The sequence below is a fragment of the Carassius auratus genome, unplaced genomic scaffold, assembly GCF_003368295.1.
Source record: "Carassius auratus strain Wakin unplaced genomic scaffold, ASM336829v1 scaf_tig00030267, whole genome shotgun sequence".
NCBI classification, from domain to species: domain Eukaryota; kingdom Metazoa; phylum Chordata; class Actinopteri; order Cypriniformes; family Cyprinidae; genus Carassius; species Carassius auratus.
The window spans coordinates 227,373-249,662 of NW_020525839.1; the positions used below are offsets into that span (position 1 = coordinate 227,373).

Below are 22,290 nucleotides of genomic sequence, written 5' to 3' on the forward strand. Positions count from 1 at the left end.
GGGGATCAGTCAGTTTGTGGATCGCATATCATTTTTGAATCAGTTCGGGAGTTCGTATCGGGTTCGCAAATCATTTGAGTCAGTTCGGGAGTTCGATACGGGATCACAAATCATTTGAGTCAGTTTGGGGATCGCAAATCATTAGAATCAGTACGGGAGTTTGGAGCGGCTTCGCGGATCATTTGAATCAGTTCGAGAGTTTGGAGCGGGTTCGCGAATCATTAGAGTCAGTTCGGGAGTTCGTAGCGGGTTCGCAAATCATTTGAGTCAGTTTGGGAGTTCGATATGGGATCACGAATCATTTGAGTCAGTTTGGGAGTTCGGAGCGGGTTCGCGAATCATTTGAGTCATTTTGGGGATCGCAAATCATTTGAATCAGTTCGGGAGTTTGTAGCAGGTTTCGCGAATCATTTGAGTCTGTTCGGGAGTTCGTAGCGGGTTTGCAAATCATTTGAGTCAGTTCGGGAGTTCAAAGCAGGATCGCGAATCGTTTGAGTCAGTTTGGGGATCGCGAATCATTTGAATCAGAACGGGAGTTCGTAGCGGGTTCGCGAATCATTTGAGTCAGTTCATGAGTTCAAAGCGGGTTCGCGAATCATTTGAGTCAGTTTGGGGATCACAAATCATTTGAATCAGTTCGGGAGTTCAAAGTGGGTTTGCGAATCAATTGAGTCAGTTTAGGGATCGCAATCATTTGAATCAGCTCGGGAGTTCGGAGCGGGATCGCAAATCATTTGAATCAGTTCGGGAGTTCGTAGCGGGTTCGCGAATCATTTGAGTCAGTTCGGGAGTTCAAAGAGGGTACGTGGATCATTTGAGTCAGTTTGGGGATCGCGAATCATTTGAGGCAGTTCGGGATTTCGTAGCGGGTTCGCGAATCATTTGAGTCAGTTCGGGAGTTCAAAGCGGGTTCGCGAATCATTTGAGTCAGTTCGGGAGTTCGGAGCTGGTTAGTGAATCATTTGAGGCAGTTTGGAGTTCGCGAATCATTTGAGTCAGTTTGGGGTTCGTGAATCATAGCTGTATATGGATAAGCATTTTTAACTAATTTAGTAGCTAGTTCTAATTACATTTTCCAAGCGTATTTGGGTGTGATATTACATTAAATTTACATTTAATCATTTAGCAGACGCTTTTATCCAAAGCGACTTACAAATGAGAACAATGGAAGCAGTCAGGTCAACAAGAGAACAACAACAGTAGCCTATACAAGTGCCATGACAAGTCTCAGTTAGTCTAGTATAGAACGCATAGCCAGGTTTTTTTTTTTTAAATAATTGAAAAGACAAGAAAAGGAAAAGTGCTAGTATTAGTTGATATGTGAACTCATATTTTTTGTTTTAATGATGTGCCTTTTAACAGTATCAAGTATATTCAAAAACTAAACAAATCGTGCCTAAAAAGTGCACGCATCTAGGCTAATGTAAAGTTACATGATGAAGTCATACTAGTGCGCGTGTGCATTTTGAGTACGTTCTTTCACTGCATTATTCGGTGTATTCAAATGCATTTATGAATGCATGTGAATGACCACAAAATTCAAGATATGGGGGTTAGAAAATGTATGCATTTATATAATTTTATGTAGTTAATCAATATCACACGAAGAGTGCCATTTCAGTTTTTCTCCAAAAATCAGCATGATTAAAATGTGATATTAAGTTACTACAAACAATAATTTAATTACAAATACAAAATGTTGCAGAATAATGTAATATATGAATTAATACTAGCCTAAAGAACCTTTGTACCAAAAGGGTTCTTTCTTGTCATTATAGAACCTTTTTAGAATAAAAGGTTATTTGGAGTTGAGTAAAGAACCGTATGGTTCTATATAGAACCCAAATGAACCTTTTTTTCTAAAAGTGTGTTGTTATAACCTTCACCTTGGAGATTGAAAATGTTTCTTTTTGAGACCCCAGGAGCCCAAATTCAGACCCAGAACAATAAAACCCACAGAAGAGGTGGGAGTTCAAAGGAGGAATCTTTATATTAGCAAACTGCAGGGAGAGGAAGAGTAGATATAAGTCATGATCTGCAAGATTAACCACAATCTGATGTGATCCGACCACCTCAGAGAAAACCAGTGTTGAGCTGCTGCAAGAGCTTTTGAAGCACAGCAGCTGTGGTCAAAGAGTTCTTGTGTGTTCTGATTGGTGGATGATGATGATGAGTGGATAAAGACTAGAGAAATCAAATATTGAGACAGTGATCTGCTCACCTGGTTATGTTCGTGATTCGACCGTAACTGCGAAGTGGACTTCACAGGGTATTCAGTCATTTTAAGTGAGATTCCTTTCAGAAGGGAGCTAACATGTTTAGTTCAAAGGGCACTGCGAACGGGAATAAGGGTAATCGATACATCACTTCAGGAGAGTTAACTTTGAGGCTGCGCATAAGAAAGAAATCGCACAAGATGAGACCACAACAATCTGTTGACAGTCTAAACAACACGCCTGACTATATTTATTAGAGACATAGGCTAATCTTACAATCCAACGCTCTCCATTGACTTTCAATTGCTGGAAGTTGCCTCCCTGTCATTTCTGACTTATAAAAAAAAAAAAAAAAGACACGGGTCATAATCTGAAAAACACACCCTTCATAGGGGGAAAACAATCCAACGCTCTCCATTGATTTTCGCTCGCGGGAAGTTGCCTCCTTGTTATTTCTGACTATATATATATATATATATATATATATATATATATATATATATATATATATATATATATATATTTATATATATATATATAAACAGAGCAATGACAGTGTGTACAGTGAACAAGCTAAAAAACAGAACAACATTTTTTTTAAGAGTTCGAACCAAAAAGAAAACGTCGGTTTCGGTTGAAAATGTTCAAGTGTTAGCATAATAAACTAATACCAAAATATAAAATTAAATGAATAACAGAAAAATTAGGAATGTTGGACAATATATAACAGGAATATAACAGCTTGAGTGTAAACTGTTTTACAGTGTCGTCTTATATTGATGTCCGTTAAAGGAAGACCTTTAACAAAAAAATAAAAAAATCTTTCTCCAAAATTAATTATTAAATATGAAAAGAGACACAGCTTTGCATCATGTTCTAATCAAGATTAAGATGTTTGTTGTGTGTTCCAGAGGATTAAAACGTACAATATATATTTCCGAGTAATGATAGGCTAAATAATAAGTAATTGTAAATGTGTAAACTTGCATAAGCAAATTACTTAGTGTCATATATAAATAGAATCTATAGAATTTGTGCTCTGCATTTAACCTATCCAAGTGCGCACATACAAAACAAGTTCTGCATGCTAATTTTTATATTAATAATAATATTAATAATGCATACTAACTATACTGTTTACAAAGCGAAATAGACTAGGCCTACGTAAAATATAGCTTTTTTTCGAATTGCATTAAGCAGAAACTTGGTGGCCTAATTTTACTGGCGCTGAAAAAGTAGTCATGGGGTGCCGCCCTGTGGAAATCTGAGACTGCGTAAACTCTTACCTGCTGCTGGTAATCCATAAACCGGGTTAACGATGCCTTGGTTAGCTCCATAGTCACTTCAGAGGAAGATTAACGAAGTCAGCTTGGGCTCAAACAATGTACATATCGGTTATGACGAAACATTTTTTCTTAACTTACCTCATAGTCGTTCTCTCCATTTTGCAAACGGAGTGAGAACTTAAAAACAGTTCGGAAAAAGTTGGCAAGATATTCACAGATTCGACTTTTCCGGATCAATAACTCGCGAGCAAAATGTTTCTACCACACAATTGAAGCCTCTTTTATTTCGTATTGATGTAGAAAACTGGTTACAAGCGAGATTTCATCAAAACAAGCTTTTCTCCGCTCTGTACAAAATATGCACTGTCTGACAGGAAAGTCCGAAGGGACCGTCTGCAAAGTGCGAAAGCGAAAAAAGTTACTAATAAAATAGTCAATATCATCACAGTAATACACTGTAGAGTCACCAAATTCAGTTTACACATCACTGCTGTCCCGCTGGTTATACGACAACAGTTGTTTTTGAAAATAATTGCTTTTACACATTTTTGTGATATATATTTTTTTGTATTATTAAAAATAGTCATTAGCTGGGTTTCCATAACCCTGCTTTTATGTGCATTTTAAAGTATCGTATCAGAATCGAGTGATGGAAACATAAAATTGCCTTCATTTTTAACTTGACTTAAGTTTTTATGCTCACTTGAAGTGGTTTTGACTTGAGCGAAAAAGGGTTAATGCGAATAATGGGAGATGGAAATGCATTTTGCAAAAAAAAAAAAAAAAATTCCTCCAAGCGCATCGAAAATGTCATGTGACTTTGCGCTATGGACGGTAAATCCCAACCAGCGGACCGATCTCATTCCATAGCATCTGAAATGTTGTTATATGATAATTCGGAAATGCCTGAGCAAAGTTTGTCATAATTTGTAGTATTTCTGTATAATTGCCTCTTAGCACTTTTAAACGACTGCGTTCCCAAACAGCAACATCCACCGTAGACCTAAAGCAATGACCACATATATTTGTATTTCCACTCATTCTGAGGTGCAATAATTTATCATATGGGAAAATGATTATATTCAGTAGTTTCTCATACTTTTCTTAGTAATGTATAGTGACAGTTTATCAGGAAGTGACAAGTTTTATCTTTTTTACTTGTTGGATGGAAATGCTGCTTGTTCGCAAATGTTTTGTGCGATATACAAAATTTGAGCATAAGTTAAATTTGCAACTTTGGATGGAAACCTGGCTAATAACTCAACTGTAATACACTGTACTTTCTCCAGATTCATTTCACACATCACTGCTCTCCTGTTGGTTTTACTATAACGCTTATTTTCAAAATAATTGCTTTTGCTACATTTGTAGGCTATATGATTATTTAAAATGAAAAATAGACTCATTACATGCATTATTATTACAAATAGTAAATAACTCCACTGTAACAAACTGTACTTTCTCCAAATTCAGTTAACACATTGCTGCTCTCATGCTGGTTTTACTACAACACTTGTTTTGTCAATAACTGCCTTTGAATGATTTTCATGATTTTTTTAAGGGGTAATGTGATGTAGTTTCAAAATTTCCTTTAGATTGCAAAGACTAAAGTCTCAAACCAAAAAGACATATTCTTTATAAAAGTTAAAGGGTAAGTTAACCCAAAAATGAAAATTAAGCCAGGTGTATATGACTATCTTCTTTCAGATGAATCCAGTCAGAGTTATTTAAAAAATTGTATTTGATCTTTCGAGCTATAAGATGCAACTCAGTGGGTGTTCCACTGCATCAGTTCTCTAGAAGTTTAATAAAAAGTGCATTCATTAAAAAAAATGTGGCTGCAGGAGGTGAACAAAGGAGGCCAAAAAAATATCCATATTTAAAACATATAAATCACTTTCTTTCTTTTTGTAATTATTTATTTTGTACATGTTAATACAATTAAAATACAAAACCAAAAAATTATTATTTTTTTATTCCGGGGGAATGATGTACTGTATGAGGTCAGCGTTGCATGCGCCGGTAACCAACGTTTGTTACCAGGAGTAAATTAAGTTTCCCTACTTTAGCATTATCTGATAGGTAGCATTAATTGTTAGAACACCTGGACATGGCATCACAGTATGGTAAGAGGCGTTACTTTTCCGTCACACACTTAAAGGGTTAATTCACCCAATAATCAAAATGATGTCATTAATAACTCACCCTCATGTCGTTCCAAACCTGTGAGACCTCCGTTCATCTTCGGAACACAGTTTAATATATTTTAGATTTAGTCCGAGAGCTCTTAGTCCCTCCATTGAAGCTGTGTGTACGGTATACTGTCCATGTCCAGAAAGGTAAGAAAAATATCATCAAAGTAGTCCATGTGACATCAGAGGGTCAGTTAGATTTTTTTGAAGCTTAGAAAATACATTTTGGTCCAAAAATAGCAAAAACTATGACTTTATTCAGCATTGTCTTCTCTTCCTGGTCTGTTGTGAGATTTCAAAACACTGCAGTTAAGTGATATCCAGTCCACAAACTAATCATTGGATGTAGCCGGATCTTCTTGAACCAGTTCACAATTGGATTTGAGAAAACAGTGTGTTACAGTAAATCTATTAACTAATTTTCATAATAAAAAAATCATAGAAAATGTGCAAAAGCAATTACTTTCGAAAGAACTATTGTAGAATAACCAGCAGGAGAGCAGTGATGTGTAAACTGAATTTGGTGACACTACAGTGTGTTACTGTGAAGTTATTGACTATTTTATTAGTAACATTTTAGTTATGAACTTTGCAGACGGTCCCTTCGGACTTGTCTCTAATATGCCAGAGGATTGAGATCATTGTATTTGTATACAGAGCAGAGGAAAGCTCAGGTGTTTTTTTTTTTTTTTTTTTTTTTTTTTTTAGTACATTGGAAGTGGGGGGACATTCTGAACTTGGTCTTGTAGGTTTCTGTGCTTTATTTTTGACGTGTTTATTATTTATCTATATTATTTGTTATAATGTTTATGAACCGTTACATTTTAGTGTAGTTCATAGTTGATAGCGAACACAGTGAATATAAGTTAATACAGTTAACACACTCAGTAGAATAGGAGAAACTGAGGAGGAAGTTAAAACATCTGGAAAAGCAGTTGTAAATTGAAAAAACCTGGGCAGCAATGTAAAAAAACAAAAAAACAAACAAAAAAAAAACTCCTAGATCTCTCATCTTTCATCCTAAATCCATAATTTATTTTAATTATTATATTGAATTTATGACTGAACAATGGCTTGTTAGATACAGAAAGAGCATCAACTAATTGAATAGAATATCTTGTCACTGTACCAGTACAATAAGATTTAATTTGAAACTTCCAAATTGATAGTAAAGGTTAAGAATACAAATTATTTAGATGATCAATTATAAAATGTATATTTAAGTGTACGGTATTTATAGAATTAATTTTTTGATTAATTCTTATTTATTTTTAACATTTTGTATTGTCTTAAGCTGTCCAAGTTGTTGAATTATTATTATTATTATTATTTTTATAAAATGTGTATATGTAATTTGTTTAGATGGATTGCCATTTTGTTGTCTATTAGATGTATTTATGTATAGGCTTTTATTGGCTGTCTATTTGATGACTAGTCTATTCTTGGGCTATGAGTAGACATCTATAAAATTTTCACTGACAGCCTAAAGTTAGCCTGGTTTTTGCCTAGATGTCTGGGCTGTTTAGATGGTATTTTAAACGCAAAATTGCTTTCTGGGTAATAAAACATTTAGTCAGAAATGCAAGTAAATTACATATTTACATACATATTTTGTACGTTTTCTTTCAGAATCGTGGAAGAATCATAGCTTAAAAATAGGCTAACATGTGGCATCTAACTATACTAGTACTGTTTCTGATATAAAAAACATTTCTGTAACACTCAAGGGTCCCCCATCGAAACACAGATAGTCTGGGCTAGTTTTGAGTAGCAATTGGGCAGATTTTGTTGTGAAACCTGACAACCCTTGCCATCAAGCATGTAACTATATTATTGCTAGCATAGCGAGACCCCTTGAAAAATACAATTGTGTAGTGTGAATTAAAGAGAAAATAATCACTTCATCCAATGGATAAGTCAATGGACCAAAAGGAGGGAAAGGGAGGGCGAGACTCAAAATATTCCTATATATCCCGGGATTTCCGCGTATGGACAGTAATCATCAAGTGATTGTTATTTGGTAAATGACTCATGGTCAACAATAGGCCATTGCTCAGTCTACACAGGCCTGCATTGTATGGAGGGATTTTTGGGTCAAATTATAAACTAAAAGTCTAAAACTAAAAGTCTTAAACCAAAACTAAAAATTTAAATTTGAAACTTAAAGTCCAAGTCGAAAATTTATTTGGTATTTAGGATTGGGCATTTGGTATTTAGGATAGGGCATTTTGTATTTAGGATTGGGTATTTTCTATTTAGGGTTGGGCATTTGGTCATTTAGCCATTTAGGATTTAGGATTGGGCATTTGGGGATTTAGGATTGGGAATTTGGTATTTAGGATTGGGCATTTAATCATTTAGCCATTTAGGATTGAGGATTGGGGATTTGGGGATTTAGGATTGGGCATTTGAGGATTGAGGATTGGGGAGTGTATGCAAATTAGGAGGCGTGGCCCAAATACTGGAGGCTGGGTTTGAAATGGCCGGTGCGCAGAGGCACCTTATGGACAGCAGAGGGAGCTTCCAGTCCTAAGGAGCACACTGTAATGAAAGTAATGTAATTGTAATGTAATTCTGTTTCTGTAATGAAACAGAGCGAGTGAGCGGCTTGAGCGAGGACTGTGTGATAACTTCAACTTAATGACAGCTTTGTAACATTTGTGGCCTCAAACACAAAGTCACCAGTGAAATGAGTGCTATTGGTCTGACGACGAGAAAGCAGCAGACAGTGCAGCAGGTAAGATGCTAACATTAGCTACTAGTTATATAAGCTGATATTGCTTACATGCTTTAGTAGGGTATTATTATATTGGGACACGCTGCCTTGTTTTTTTAAACTGCGGTTAACCCCTCTGACATTAGTAGATACACTCCTTTCACATTGCCACTAGATGGTCTTGTTTATGTTTTTTTTTCTTTTTTTGCTATATAGCCTATTTACATTTTATTAAGATTGTGAGAGAAAATAAATTAGGCTTTTTCGACTTGAACCGGCGCTGCACACTGCAAGACCGATCAGATTATGACATTAAAGTACTGCGAGAGCGATTCAAAAGCATAAGGAGCGTCTACTCTCTTTGATGTCATATGTCATGTATGTATATATATATAACGCAATGCATACAAAAAAAAAAAAATCAAGGTTAGGAAACAGTAAAGGCAGCATGAAGGCAGTGACGATGTAACAGCAGGGCTTTTGTGCAGTGTAAAAAGGACCGCAATATATTGCTATATTATGCTCTGACATCGTCTTAACGTGTTTATGTGGTGACTTTGCTGCTTCCAGCTGATATTATGCTAGTCACTTGCAGTCTGCGCCATTGGGTCACTAACATATTGTCTTGTGTGGAAAGATTTAACCATCACAGCTAACACTGTAGTTCAGTGTTGTGTTACTCACCTGAAGTCAAACAGGACCAAAGGGGACTGTTGAACCGTTAAGGCCATGTTTCAGTAACTTTTCTTATAACAATATATAACCCACCCACTGACTTGTCATGATTCTTGCAGACGTTTCACCTTGACATGAAGGACCACTTGGTGTCACAGCTTTGGGTCAGAGATTTGCTGCAGTGTTTCCAGAAGTGCTCACTAGGTCACAGCCATGCTATGGCTCATTCTGTAAAAACTGGATCAATAGACACCACTAGACTTTTTCACTCACTCAGACACATTGGCACTTTATTCTCAAGTATTGTAGTTTATTTTCTTCTCTTAGTTCTTATATATATTGTGGGTGGGGGGAGTGCATGTACAGTTCTCTCTCCACCTTCAATACCATGACTTACGTGCCCTTGAGCAAGGCATCGAACCCCCAACTGCTCCCCAGGCGCAACAGCTTAAATGGCTGCCCACTTGTCCGGGTGTGTGTTCACAGTGTGTGTGTGTGTGTGTGTGTGTTCACTGCTCTGTGTGTGTACACTTCGGATGGGTTAAATGCAGAGCACAAATTCTGAGTATGGGTCACCATACTTGGCTGAATGTCACGTCACTTTCACTTTCAGCATGTCCCAATATAATAATACCCTACTAAAGCATGTAAGCAATATCAGCTTATATAACTAGTAGCTAATGTTAGCATCTTACCTGCTGCACTGTCTGCTGCTTTCTCGTCGTCAGACCAATAGCACTCATTTCACTGGTGACTTTGTGTTTGAGGCCACAAATGTTACAAAGCTGTCATTAAGTTGAAGTTATCACACAGTCCTCGCTCAAGCCGCTCACTCGCTCTGTTTCATTACAGAAACAGAATTACATTACAATTACATTACTTTCATTACAGTGTGCTCCTTAGGACTGGAAGCTCCCTCTGCTGTCCATAAGGTGCCTCTGCGCACCGGCCATTTCAAACCCAGCCTCCAGTATTTGGGCCACGCCTCCTAATTTGCATACACTCCCCAATCCTCAATCCTCAAATGCCCAATCCTAAATCCCCAAATCCCCAATCCTCAATCCTAAATGGCTAAATGATTAAATGCCCAATCCTAAATACCAAATTCCCAATCCTAAATCCCCAAATGCCCAATCCTAAATCCTAAATGGCTAAATGACCAAATGCCCAACCCTAAATAGAAAATGCCCAATCCTAAATACAAATGCCCTATCCTAAATACCAAATGCCCAATCCTAAATACCAAATAAATTTTCGACTTGGACTTTAAGTTTCAAATTTAAATTTTTAGTTTTGGTTTAAGACTTTTAGTTTTAGACTTTTAGTTTATAATTTGACCCAAAAATCCCTCCATAGCATTGTATATAAAAATGCATTGTATATGAGCGACTTTCACAAGAGCAAATAGCAATTTCAGTTTAGTTGAGTGTGGGTTTCATACAAAGTTGCTAGAGGGACATGCATATATATATATATGAATAGGAAAACCTTGTATTTGTGTTTCACAGAGAAACTTCTGCAAACTATGCTTATGAGACATTTTCTGTATTCAGGATTTCACATGTTTATATATCCTTGAAAAGAAACGTTTTGGACATATTTGCATTCTTTGGATTATTTTTCACGACATGCTATAAATTGTCACAATTGTGAACATGTTTATCATCATTTGGCTAATTGTGACAACTAGCTCCTATAGTCCCCTCTCCATTGTTTGATTAACATACATACAGTACTATGGTATTTAGACATCCACATGAAAATATGGTTCTGTCATAGTTTTGGTACTTTATTGTTAGTGTGGTGTCTCTCCTGTGGTTCTGGCAGTCACACTTGCGGTCCAATGCACACACTTGCACCCCATCGTGTTATCAGCTCTACCCACTATATTTAACTGGATTTATTAGTAAGTCATACCCAGATTTTCATTACATTACATTGAGGAAGATGAAATGAGATCAGCTGTGTTTCTTCAAAACCTTCATATCTGAGTAAGAAGACAGGATTTCCCACAGAGAATGAACAAAGAGCTCTTCCAGGATGAAAAGAAAGGGTAGAGGAGGAAGATAAGAAAGAAAGACACCCAAAGCAAGACTAGGCTAAAGATCCGTGTGGTACGGGCCAGAGGAGAAGGAAAGAGGAGCCATGTGGCAAGTTAGTTGTTCTTAAAATCCTAAAGTACTCCCAGACGGGGTCCCTGCATGGGTGACCATGAAGAAAGAACTGGTTGGAGGAGTCAAAGGGAAGAGGAAGATGTTCTCGTTTTCTTTACAATGTCGGATTGGAGTTATCAGAGGAAGGGTTAAAGGTAAGATACAGTATAAGAGAATGTGCATAAGGTGTGAGTGTGTGGTGAAGTTTGGTGTACCTCATGAACAGTCATACTGAAGGTATGTGTGTAATTTTTTTTTTTTATGTTTTTTTCTTTTTTTTTTCTTGACTGAGTGTCTGAGAAATGAATGCAAGATCTGTTATCCTATGAGATATCAGCTAAAGTGACCTGAAAAACAAGTGTTCAGCCACATGGGGGCTGTATAGTTTCAAAGACTTCAAATAATCTGCAGTCCTGAACAGTGAACCCACTCAGTATTTATTAATGTAAATGCATTAAATTACATATTATCAGTTAATTAGAATTTTTATTAATAATTTAACACTTAAAAAAGAGATATATTTCTTAAAAATAAATTCACGCTGGTTAGACGTAGTACTATCATGATATGTGCTTATAAACTGAAATGTAAACTACCAGTCAAAATCTTAATATTTTGAAATGTCTTTAGTCTCTTATGCTCACCGAGTATACAGTACATTTATACTGCAAAATACAGTAAAAACAGTATTATTGTGAAATATTATTATAATTTAAAAGGCCAGCTTTCTCTTTTAATATTTTAGTAATATTTCAGCCTATTTCTTAGCAAAACAATTATTATATTATCTTCTCACATTAAAAGGATTTCTGAAGTATCATGTGACACTAAAGACTGGAGTAATGATGCTGAAAATGCATCTTTGCAGCTATTAAACTGTGTTTTGACTGTAAATTATGAGTTTTGTGTCATCTGTTGCTGGGCTGTTACAGTATACTAAAGAAGAATGTGTGGTACATTAAGGCGATAAAGTGTATTAAAAGCCAGTTTTAACAAGATTACAACATAAGAAATAGATGCATATATCTGATTTTAAAATGCACAAATTGCTGTTTATGTAAGGGATAATGTTCTGTCATTTTCTCTAAATTAAAATCTGACAAGGAGGAACAAGATCTTTTATCCTTTATTTTGTGGTAGCAAAGTTGAAAATGTTTATGAAATATTGATTATTTTATTATGTAATAAGAAAGAGAACACATATGTGACAACATTCAATTATAAGTTATATTAAACTATTTCACGTGAATGCCACCTTTGTCCAATCAGAATCAAGCATTCCAGATAGTTGCGTAGGAAGTCATAATATTCACATCAATATTATATGTTTGCAAACCATGGTACTAGCATTGTAATAAAAATACCTTGATGTTGTGATGGTATCAGATAATACTTTGATCTATATCATAGCACTAAAATTAATGTACCATGGTGTCACCATACTTTTAGATGAAATACTATAAATAATATAGTACAGTAGATAAGTCATATATTAATATGCTATGCATCTATGTTCTATTTATTATATATTATAGATCAGTACCATGCTATTACCATCTGGTGCATCATTTTGTTTTTATTTCTGATGACTGTGATTTGATGGTAATGAAACTACATTTACCAGAGCTGTTTCACACTAGATGATTACTTGGCTGTAAAATGTCTCTTCTGCTTACCAAAGCTGCGTTTATTTGATTAAAAAGACAGTAAAAATTTAAAATTTGGAAAATATTATTGCAATTTGAAATAAATGTTTCTATTTTAATATACTTTAATATGTAATTTATTTCTGTGATGCAAAGCTGAATTTATTATTTATTCAGCATCATTCCAGTCTTCACTGTCACATAGTCTTTCAAAATAATTCTAACATGCTGATTTTTTTTGGATTCTTTAAATACATGAACCATGGTACAATTTTGCAAAGGCTGTTTCACACTAAATGCTCAGCTGCCAAATGAAGGGAAACGGGGCATGTGAGAGGGAGACAGACAGGGAGGAGGAAGTGTCCGTGTGTGAGGGGGCTGAGAGAGTAGTGAGGGGTTTGGCTGTGTGTTTAATATATACATCTACATTTGCTTGCCAGTAGGAATATACTCTCAGGCACAGAGTGCAAGACTGTGAACGAAGATGATTAATAGGCCAGTGCAGGAAGGAAGAGTGCATGTGAATGACGAGAAGCTCAAGAAGTGAGGGAGGAGTTGCAGAAAGGAGGGAGGAGAGGAGAGAAGGAGTGAGTGTGTGTTCTGTCCGGGTCTGATCTCGGTGAAGCACTGGAGCGTTAAGATACATTCCCATACTGCAGCACTGTCATCGCTGGATAAACTACCATCTGCTTCGACTCAGGACTGAATCTGTGCGAGCGGATCACACGTGTTTTATGGATGACTGACTGGAGACTAGTTGCATGTGCGGAGGAGTCCACGTTATGCTTTTTGGAAAGATCAAACTGGAGTGACACTGGAATGTCTCAGGAATTGTCTAGTTCCAGCTATGCAACACTTTTTCAGTCGCTCATTCATGCATCACACTCTGACATTATATGTAATCTGCATGAATTAATGTAAAAACCTGGAATTCTATATGATTTGTGTAGTCTGCCAGTATGGATTGAACATCATCTGTGCAACAGGATCAGCTATAGATAAAACCAGCCGAGCTCGCTGAATGGATTCATCTATATTGCATGAGGTTACACATATAATGTAGCTTAACTGGAAAGGTTAAGATGTGTACTTTAACAAACGGTTTGGTCTATTTAGCTAGTTCCTAAACTGATGTGAGGCAGAATGGAATTGTGATATTCCCATGATGCTGTGTGGTTTGAGGAGAGAGGGTCGCAACAACAGTGGTGAGTCATGTTGATCATTTTTACATATTCGGTTCTTTCTTTTTCACTTTTTCTGTAATATGCATTATGTTAGGGTTGGCAAGATTTTTTAGTGTCTTTAAAATAGTCTCTTCTGCTCACCAATGATGCATTTTACCGATCAAAAATACAGAAAAAATATTTATATTATGAAATATTATTACAATTTAAAATAACAGATGTGTAAATTTTAAATAAGTACAGAAATGTAATTCATTCCTGTGATCAAAGCTGAATTTTTTTTATCATCATTACTCTTCAGTGTCACATGATCCTTCAGAAATCATTCTGCTCTGGAAACATTTCTTCTTATTATCCATGTTGAAAACATTTGTGATGCTTCATATTTCAGGGGAAACTTGTACACTTTTTTCAAGATTCATTGATATTAGAAAGTTCAAATGATCTGCATTTATTTGAAATATAAATATTTTGTAGCATTTTAAACATCTTTACTGTCACTTTGGGTTGATATAATGTGTCCTTGGTGGAAAAAAGTATCAATTAAATGTATTAATTTCTAATGTGTCGACCCGGGCCCTGTGACTAATAGGGTCCACTCTGTTCGTCTATGAAACTGTCTACCTATTGGGCCAGGGGAAAGAACATTTTGTCAAGGGCCATGTGTTTTTTAGCTCCAGTCCTGCTGGTAAATGGAAAAGCCAGTTGAGAGCTGAGCGAGGCATGACAACTGGAGCCACTGTGGCCTCTATAAATAAAAGCCCAGGTCTGAAAATAGGCCCTGAGCTTCCATTTGCATTGTTAGAACATCATCCGTTTAACCTACATCAGGATTTGTGTCAACACAACTAGAGCTGTCGGAGTGCTGTGCTCCAAATTAGTTTCAGAGTTTTAATAGACTTGGAAAAGGAGTTATCATGACCTATAGTGACAGTTTTACTCTGTTGTGACTTTCAGAAAAGCTGCTGTGTGTGAGAGTTACATAATAATTATGTAACAATTACTGAATACTCATAGATGGGCTGTTTGTTGAGTGTTAAAGCAGTAGTGTGATGTTTTGACCTATTAAAGAAACAGTTTGGGTGAAGTTGGTTTATTTGTTCAGTCTTTTGACCAAAAGGAGATTTATGGGTTGTTGACACTCTGGAGGGACTAACACTTTAGGATGGTTGACCTTTGTTGAGAAACACACAAATTGCCTCTACATCAAGTTCTTATTATTTTCAGCTTGAGGTCAGTAATATTTTATGTAAAATAAAAAAGACATTTTTATTCAGCAAGGGTGACTGTCAGTAAATACATTTATAATGTTACAAAATATTTCTTTTTCAAATAAAAGCTGTTCTAGTGAACTTTCTATTCATCAGAAAATCCTGTAAAATAAACACATCCTGCACAACTGTTTTAAACATTGATAATAATAATAATAAATGTTTCTTGAACAGCAAATCAGTATACTAGAATGATTTCTGAAGGATCATGTGACACTGAAGACAGGAGTAATGATGATGAAAATTCAGCTTTTCATCACAGGGAATAAATATATTCACACAGAAAATAGTCATTTTAAATTGTAATAATATTTCACAATATTACTGTGTTTACATATATTCAATCAAATAGATGCAAACTTCTTTCAAAACATTAAAAAGTAAAATCCCAAACTTTTGAACAGTAGTGAACAGTCCAAGATTTATAATTTCTATAGGGTTAACAAACAATGAAGAGAACAGTTGAGACATATATTATCAGACACATCAGGCAGATTGTGTACTTTACTGGTTACAGATTGTGTACTTTTAGCTGGACTGGAAACTGAAAGGATGTTAATTTAAAACCACCAAGTGAAAAGCCTTGAGCTCTCAACATCATTTTAGGTCGCTCCAAAGCAGCTTAAAGAGAAACCGTATTAGCAGCCTTTACTTCCATAATTTATCTTTCCAAATGAAGTTGAATATTTAACAATAACAGTGGCGATGACTTACATTTAGTCCTCATTTTTTTGTTTTGGTTTTTGGAGTGAATCAATTCCTGTTACATAATTGTTTTATTGCATATAAAATGTTCATCCATTTGGATTGCACAGTTTTTACACACACTAATAAACGTAATGTGATGCACATTTGTCAGTCATACATAAATGAAACGGGTAAGATTATGCACTCAAAGTGTATTTACATTTTATGCATTGACTTTATTTAAATAATATTTTCATAATGCATTCAATTCGAATAGCTGAGATTTAGCATAAATCTATTCATTTTTAAAACAATTAAATTTATTCAGTTAAAATATATGAACCTGGGGAAAATATGGTTAGCTGTGGAACAAGTAATATTCAGTTAGTTAAAATGTGTGAGATTGAAGAAAAAAAAAGGATTTATTGATGATAGTTATGTACTAACCAGGTTCATATAAATAAACTAACATAATTAGTTTATTAGCACTATCACAGAATTCTTACCCGTTTCATTTCTGTATGATTGACAAATATGCATCAAATTACATTTGCTTATGTTAAAATTGTGTAATCCAAATGGATGGCAGTTTTGATGTAAAATTCAAATACATATCTTAAATCTAGGCCTAAGTATTTTTTCAATGTTAGATCATAAAAAGTGTGTGTTGCATACCTGAATTAGATGTTGTTATTTATTTATTTATTTATAATTCTAAATGTTGTCAAACGCAAACAATCCAAGTCATATTATTTTTGTAACTTTGTAACTCATTATCATAATTTATTTGATCATTTCATGTTTCAGATGATGTCCCATACACAAAGGGAAACAAAGATGCTGCAAGTGACAGCAGTGGGCTCAACAAGAGGAGTAGCATTGCTGGTAAGTTGGCATGCGAACCAGAAGAACTGAAACCTGCAGATAACTGCTGTTCAAGAAACAGTTCACCCAAAAATGAACATTTGCCGAACATTTCCACTCCTTCAGGCCATTCAAGATGTAGATGAACTTGTTTCATCATAGAGACAGATTTGGAGAAATTGAGCATTGCCTAGAGGAAGTGTCAGCCACATTAAAAAAGTTAACAGCTTAAGTCATTTGTGGATGACGCGAACCGTTTAAAACGATTCAGTTCGATTTTACACAAAAACTACATGATGTAAATAGCGTAGAAATGAAAAACACAGGATCTCAGAGTGAGTCCAGCTGCAATATCATGATAAACTCATTGTGATGTTGTTATAATGATTATTAATTTTGATTAATATAAAGTTTTTTGAGGGGACCATCTCATATTCTGGTATGTGATAAACATAACTATACTTTTTTGTTGTGCAGGGTAAACCTCACATACTCACACTCAAACATTCATATGTGTTAACATCAGTTTTGTGCTAGTTACTACGAAATAGTAACTAGTTACAGTTACTAGTTACTTAATTCAAAAAGTAACTCAATTACTTTGTTGATTACTTACACCAAAAAGTAATGCATTACTGTTAAAAGTAACTTTTTAGTTACTTTTTAAAACAATTTTCTTTAATGTTCCCATTAATGCGCTTTTATGCGTTATGGTCTATGCAAACACAAAGAAAAACAGAAAGTAATTTTTAAAAACTATTTTGATTAAGTCAGACCGGCACAAACTGAATATTGTATATCACAAAGATTTCTGAAATAAATAACAAAACACCTGAATAATATATTCATAATCAAAAACTAAAGTGGCTTCTGCATCATAAACGCTATTGTGTTGAGCCCTTAAAATGTTCCTTTCACAGCTTAAGTATGAAAACTATCAACAATGGACAACATAACACAGAACATTTTGAAATAAGTAAATGAAAGCAATCTGAATTATTCAGAATCAATTTCGAGAAACATACATACATGCATATACATATGTATATGTGTGATATATATATATATATATATATATATATATATATATATATATATATATATATATATATATATATATATATATATATATATATATATATATATATATACACACACACACACACACACACACACACACACACACACACACACATACACACACACACATATTTATATGTATATAAAAACTGACTCAAATAATTCGCGATCCCTCTCCGAGCTCCCGAGCTGATTAAAATGATTCACCCTCCGAACTCCCAAACTGACTCAAATGATTCGCGAACCCGCTCCGAACTCCTGAACGGACTCAAATGATTCGCGCTCCGAAACTCCCGAACTGACTCAAATGATTCATGCTCGAACTCCGAACTGACTAAAATGATTTGCGAACCCACTTTGAACTCCAGAACTGACTCAAATGATTCGCGAATCCGCTACGAACTCCTGAACTGACTCAAATGATTCATGCTCGAACTCCGAACTGACTAAAATGATTCGCGAACCCACTTTGAACTAAAGAACTGACTCAAATGATTCGTGAATCCGCTACGAACTCCCGAACTGACTCAAATGATTCGCGAACCCGCTACGAACTCCCGAACTTTTGATTCGCGAACCACAAACTGACTAAAATGATTCGCCAACTTGCTCCAAACTTCCAAACTGACTCAAATGATTCGCGAACCAGCTACGAACTTCCGAACTGACTCAAATGATTCACTCTCCGAACTCCCAAACTGACTCAAATGATTCGCGAACCCGCTTTGAACTCCCAAACTGACTCAAATGATTCGCAAACCCGCTCCGAAATCCCGAACTGACTCAAATGATTCGTGATCCCGCTCCGAACTCCTGAACTGACTCAAATGATTCGCGATCCTGCTCCTAACTCCGAACTGACTAAAATGATTGGCGATCCCGCTCCGAACACAGGAGAACTCTTTGACCAGGATGCTTCAAAAGCTCTTGCAGCAGCTCAACACTGGTTTTCTCTGAGGTGGTCGGATCACATCAGATTGTGGTTAATCTTGCAGATCATGACTTATATCTACTCTTCCTCTCACTGCAGTTTGCTAATATAAAGATTCCTCCATTGAACTCCCACCTCTTCTGTGGGTTTTATTGTTCTGGGTCTGAATTTGGGCTCCTCATCAGTGCATAGAAAATGTTCTATATTTTGTCCAACGAATGAAATTTAGAATGTGCCTAAGTAGCTACAAGAAAATCCGCATTTATCAAACGTGCGCACGCAGTTCTTACGCACATGAGTAAGCAATCATTGTTGATAAATACCACATGTGCGTAAGTACCATGCTGGTTCACATTCATGATCATTAGCATTCGGAAACGCCTCCAATTAACCATATATGGTGACAACACTTCCCTTTAAAAATTACGTGATTGTGTTTTTTCCTCACTGCAATAATGGCAAAGAGAGCAATGAAGAGGAACTTCACAAACACAGAATTAGAGATACTTGTAAATGAAGTTGAATCCAACCAACAGATATTGTTTAGTTCATTAACTGCAGGAGGAATTACAAATAAAAGAAAAAATGCTGCATGGGAGAATGTCACCAATGCAGTTAATTCCGTTGGGTCTGAGGAGAGAACTGTCCCAGAAATAAAAAAAACGGTTTCATATTAAAGTTTTGGCTAAAAAACATGTCACAGCACACAGACGAGAAATGTCCGCAACTGGAGGAGGACAGACAACAACGGAACTTTCCCCATTGGACAACTGCATAGCCTGCATCATCGGAGACTGTCCGGGATTACTAAGGACGGTGACACTGATGCTCTTGCGACAGAACAAACCGGGCCATCTAACACCCAAAGTGAAGGTAAAATAATCCAACTGGAATAGGATATTGTGTTTGCATACATTTCAATTTGTAAACTTTTAATGAAATCATTCATAGGATAAACTCAATTAAATTAATGTGAACATGTGTTTCCTTAATAGCGACACCCGTTGTGCTTGAGGAGCCAGGCCCATCCATTGCCCCTCCCATGCGTCGAGCGCCAAGAGTGCTGAGTGAGGCGGTGCTACAAAATCAAGAGGAAACAACAAAATCCATTAATGACCTAAAGGATCAACTGAGCAACATAACGAATGTATTGATTCAGATCAACGAGTCTCTGAAACAGATTGCCTCTTGCGCAAATACAATTGCTAATGAACCATAAACTGCTGACTTATGTGATTTTCAGTTATTTGTTTCCACGAAGCTGCAAAACACAAAATGAAATCACTGTAATGTTTCTGCACTCGACCAATGGCCAGACTTACCTAAAATGTCTGTATGATCCTCTGTCTTGTCTGAATGCCAGCAGCATTAGGAGGTGGCAGGGGCACTGCATCGGGCATAGGGCCGTCTGGTCTTGGGGGTTCCTGCAGAGGGATGCCCTGTCTGATGGCCAAGTTGTGTAGCACACTGCAAGCCATGATGGTTTTGCATGCTTTTTCTGGCTGATACTGCAGTGTCCCTCCCGTGCTTGACAGACACAGACATCGTCCTTTCAGCAGGCCTATTATGCGCTCAACTGTGCTCCTTGAGCGCGCATGGGCACGGTTGTACGCCTGTTCCTGGGTTGGTTTGGGGGGTCATTAGCCATGGCTTTAGTGGGTAACCTTGATCACCTAATGATGAAATAGTTTTAAGTAATTGTACATAGCCCTACAATAGCATTTTAAACATGTTGTAGCCTTAAATTCACCAATGAGCCAGCCATCCTCAACAGCGCCTTCTTGGTGACGCACACCCACAGAGCTATTCTGCAGAACGAACGAGTCGTGTGTTCCTCCAGGCCACTGCGCAACGACGTTTAATAACAACAAATTTGCATCACAAATTATTTGCACGTGCTTTTATGGCGATGTGGGTGCAGTCTATAGCTCCAATTATGTTTGGGAATCTAGCAATGGCATGAAAGTCACTTTTTATTGCGGCTTGTTGAGGATTTCGATAAGGGAACTGGATGTAGGTTGGGGCCAAGGAAATAATTGCATCCAACATTGCCGGCATGATCCTACTCACTGATGGCTGGGATATACCACATATGTCTCCAACCTCACGCTGAAATGTGACAGTAGCTAAATATCCAAGGAGCGCATTGTTTGCCAAGTCTTCCAATAACGCAGGATAAGCCATTGCACTGAGAAAAATATATTTCACATCTGTCTTTTATAGGGTTTGACACCAATTAAGCATCGTGTTTAAAACTAGACAAACTATAAATTGAGTGTTTTAAAGGAAACACAGGACATATGTGGATTGCTTAATGCTTACTGTGATACTCTTAAATGCTTTTTATGTGTAGTGTCGCTATTCTACCACCAGATTATCTGCGTAAGCATGCTCAGAGGTGTGCTTATATTTACACACATTTCTATGTATAAGTACAACTTGGTGAATCCCACACTTTGCGTGAAATTGTTCTTACGCACTCACTACGCACAAATCTGTCCGTACGCACCATTGATAAATGAGGGCCCTGGGGTCTCTCAATGAGGTGTCTTGGTATTTATATGTCTATGGGTCTCAAGACCCTGCAAAAAAAAAAAAACTTTTTGACCCCCCATTTGTCCCCCATCCTCTTCCTGATTAAAAAAAAAAAAAAAAAAAAAAAAAAAAATATATATATATATATATATATATATATATATATATATATATATATATATATCCAGGATAAAGATTAAAAAATGTTTCTCTTCAAACTACGCAGAACAATTATAAATAATAATTAATTCGACATTTATTCGTACACTGAACCGAGAACCGTTTCTGTCAGACGCGTCCGATTCGAGAACTGAGGAGATGATGATAATGCGCATGTGTGATTCAGCGTGAAGCAGATTCTTTGCTAGTGATATAAGTGCAGGTAAACCGAAGGCTTGAATGAAGGGCAGTCATCGCCAATGACATTACATCGAGCGCAAAAGAACCGGTGAACCGTTTTTTTTTTCAACTGGTTTATTTGATCTAATTGTCCAAAAGAACTGATTCACTTGAGCACCTGCTCCTTTGCCCCTTAAAGGTCCCCTTCTTCGTGATCCCATGTTTTAAACTTTAGTTAGTGTGTAATGTTCTTGTTAGAGTATAAATTATATCTGTAAAATTCTAAAGCTCAAAGTTCAATTCCAAGCGAGATATTTTATTTAACAGAATTCGCCTACAAAAACGACCCGTTTGGACTACATCCCTCTAGTTCCTGCAGTAATGACATCACTAAAACAGTTTTTTGACTAACCTCCGCCCACATGAATTCACAAAAAGGGGGGCGTGGTCTTGTTGCGCTCCGACGGAGAAGAAGGAAGAGCTGCGTTTGTTTTTGCCATGCCGTTGAAACGCTG

General features: G+C 36.3%; 1 protein-coding gene and 1 pseudogene across 1 annotated transcript in view; one reads left to right on the plus strand and one right to left on the minus strand.

Moving 5' to 3' along the window:
- The window catches only part of LOC113080113 (protein SSUH2 homolog), a 41,256-nt pseudogene extending 37,388 nt beyond the window's left edge, over nt 1-3,868 (minus strand).
- A 7,362-nt stretch (nt 3,869-11,230) lies between these two features.
- Nucleotides 11,231-22,290, plus strand: part of LOC113080126 (glutamate receptor-interacting protein 2-like) — a 35,938-nt gene continuing 24,878 nt past the window's right edge. Inside the window, 2 exon segments of the mRNA XM_026252350.1 lie at nt 11,231-11,393; nt 16,834-16,911. Coding sequence (XP_026108135.1) covers nt 11,231-11,393; nt 16,834-16,911 — 241 coding nt within the window.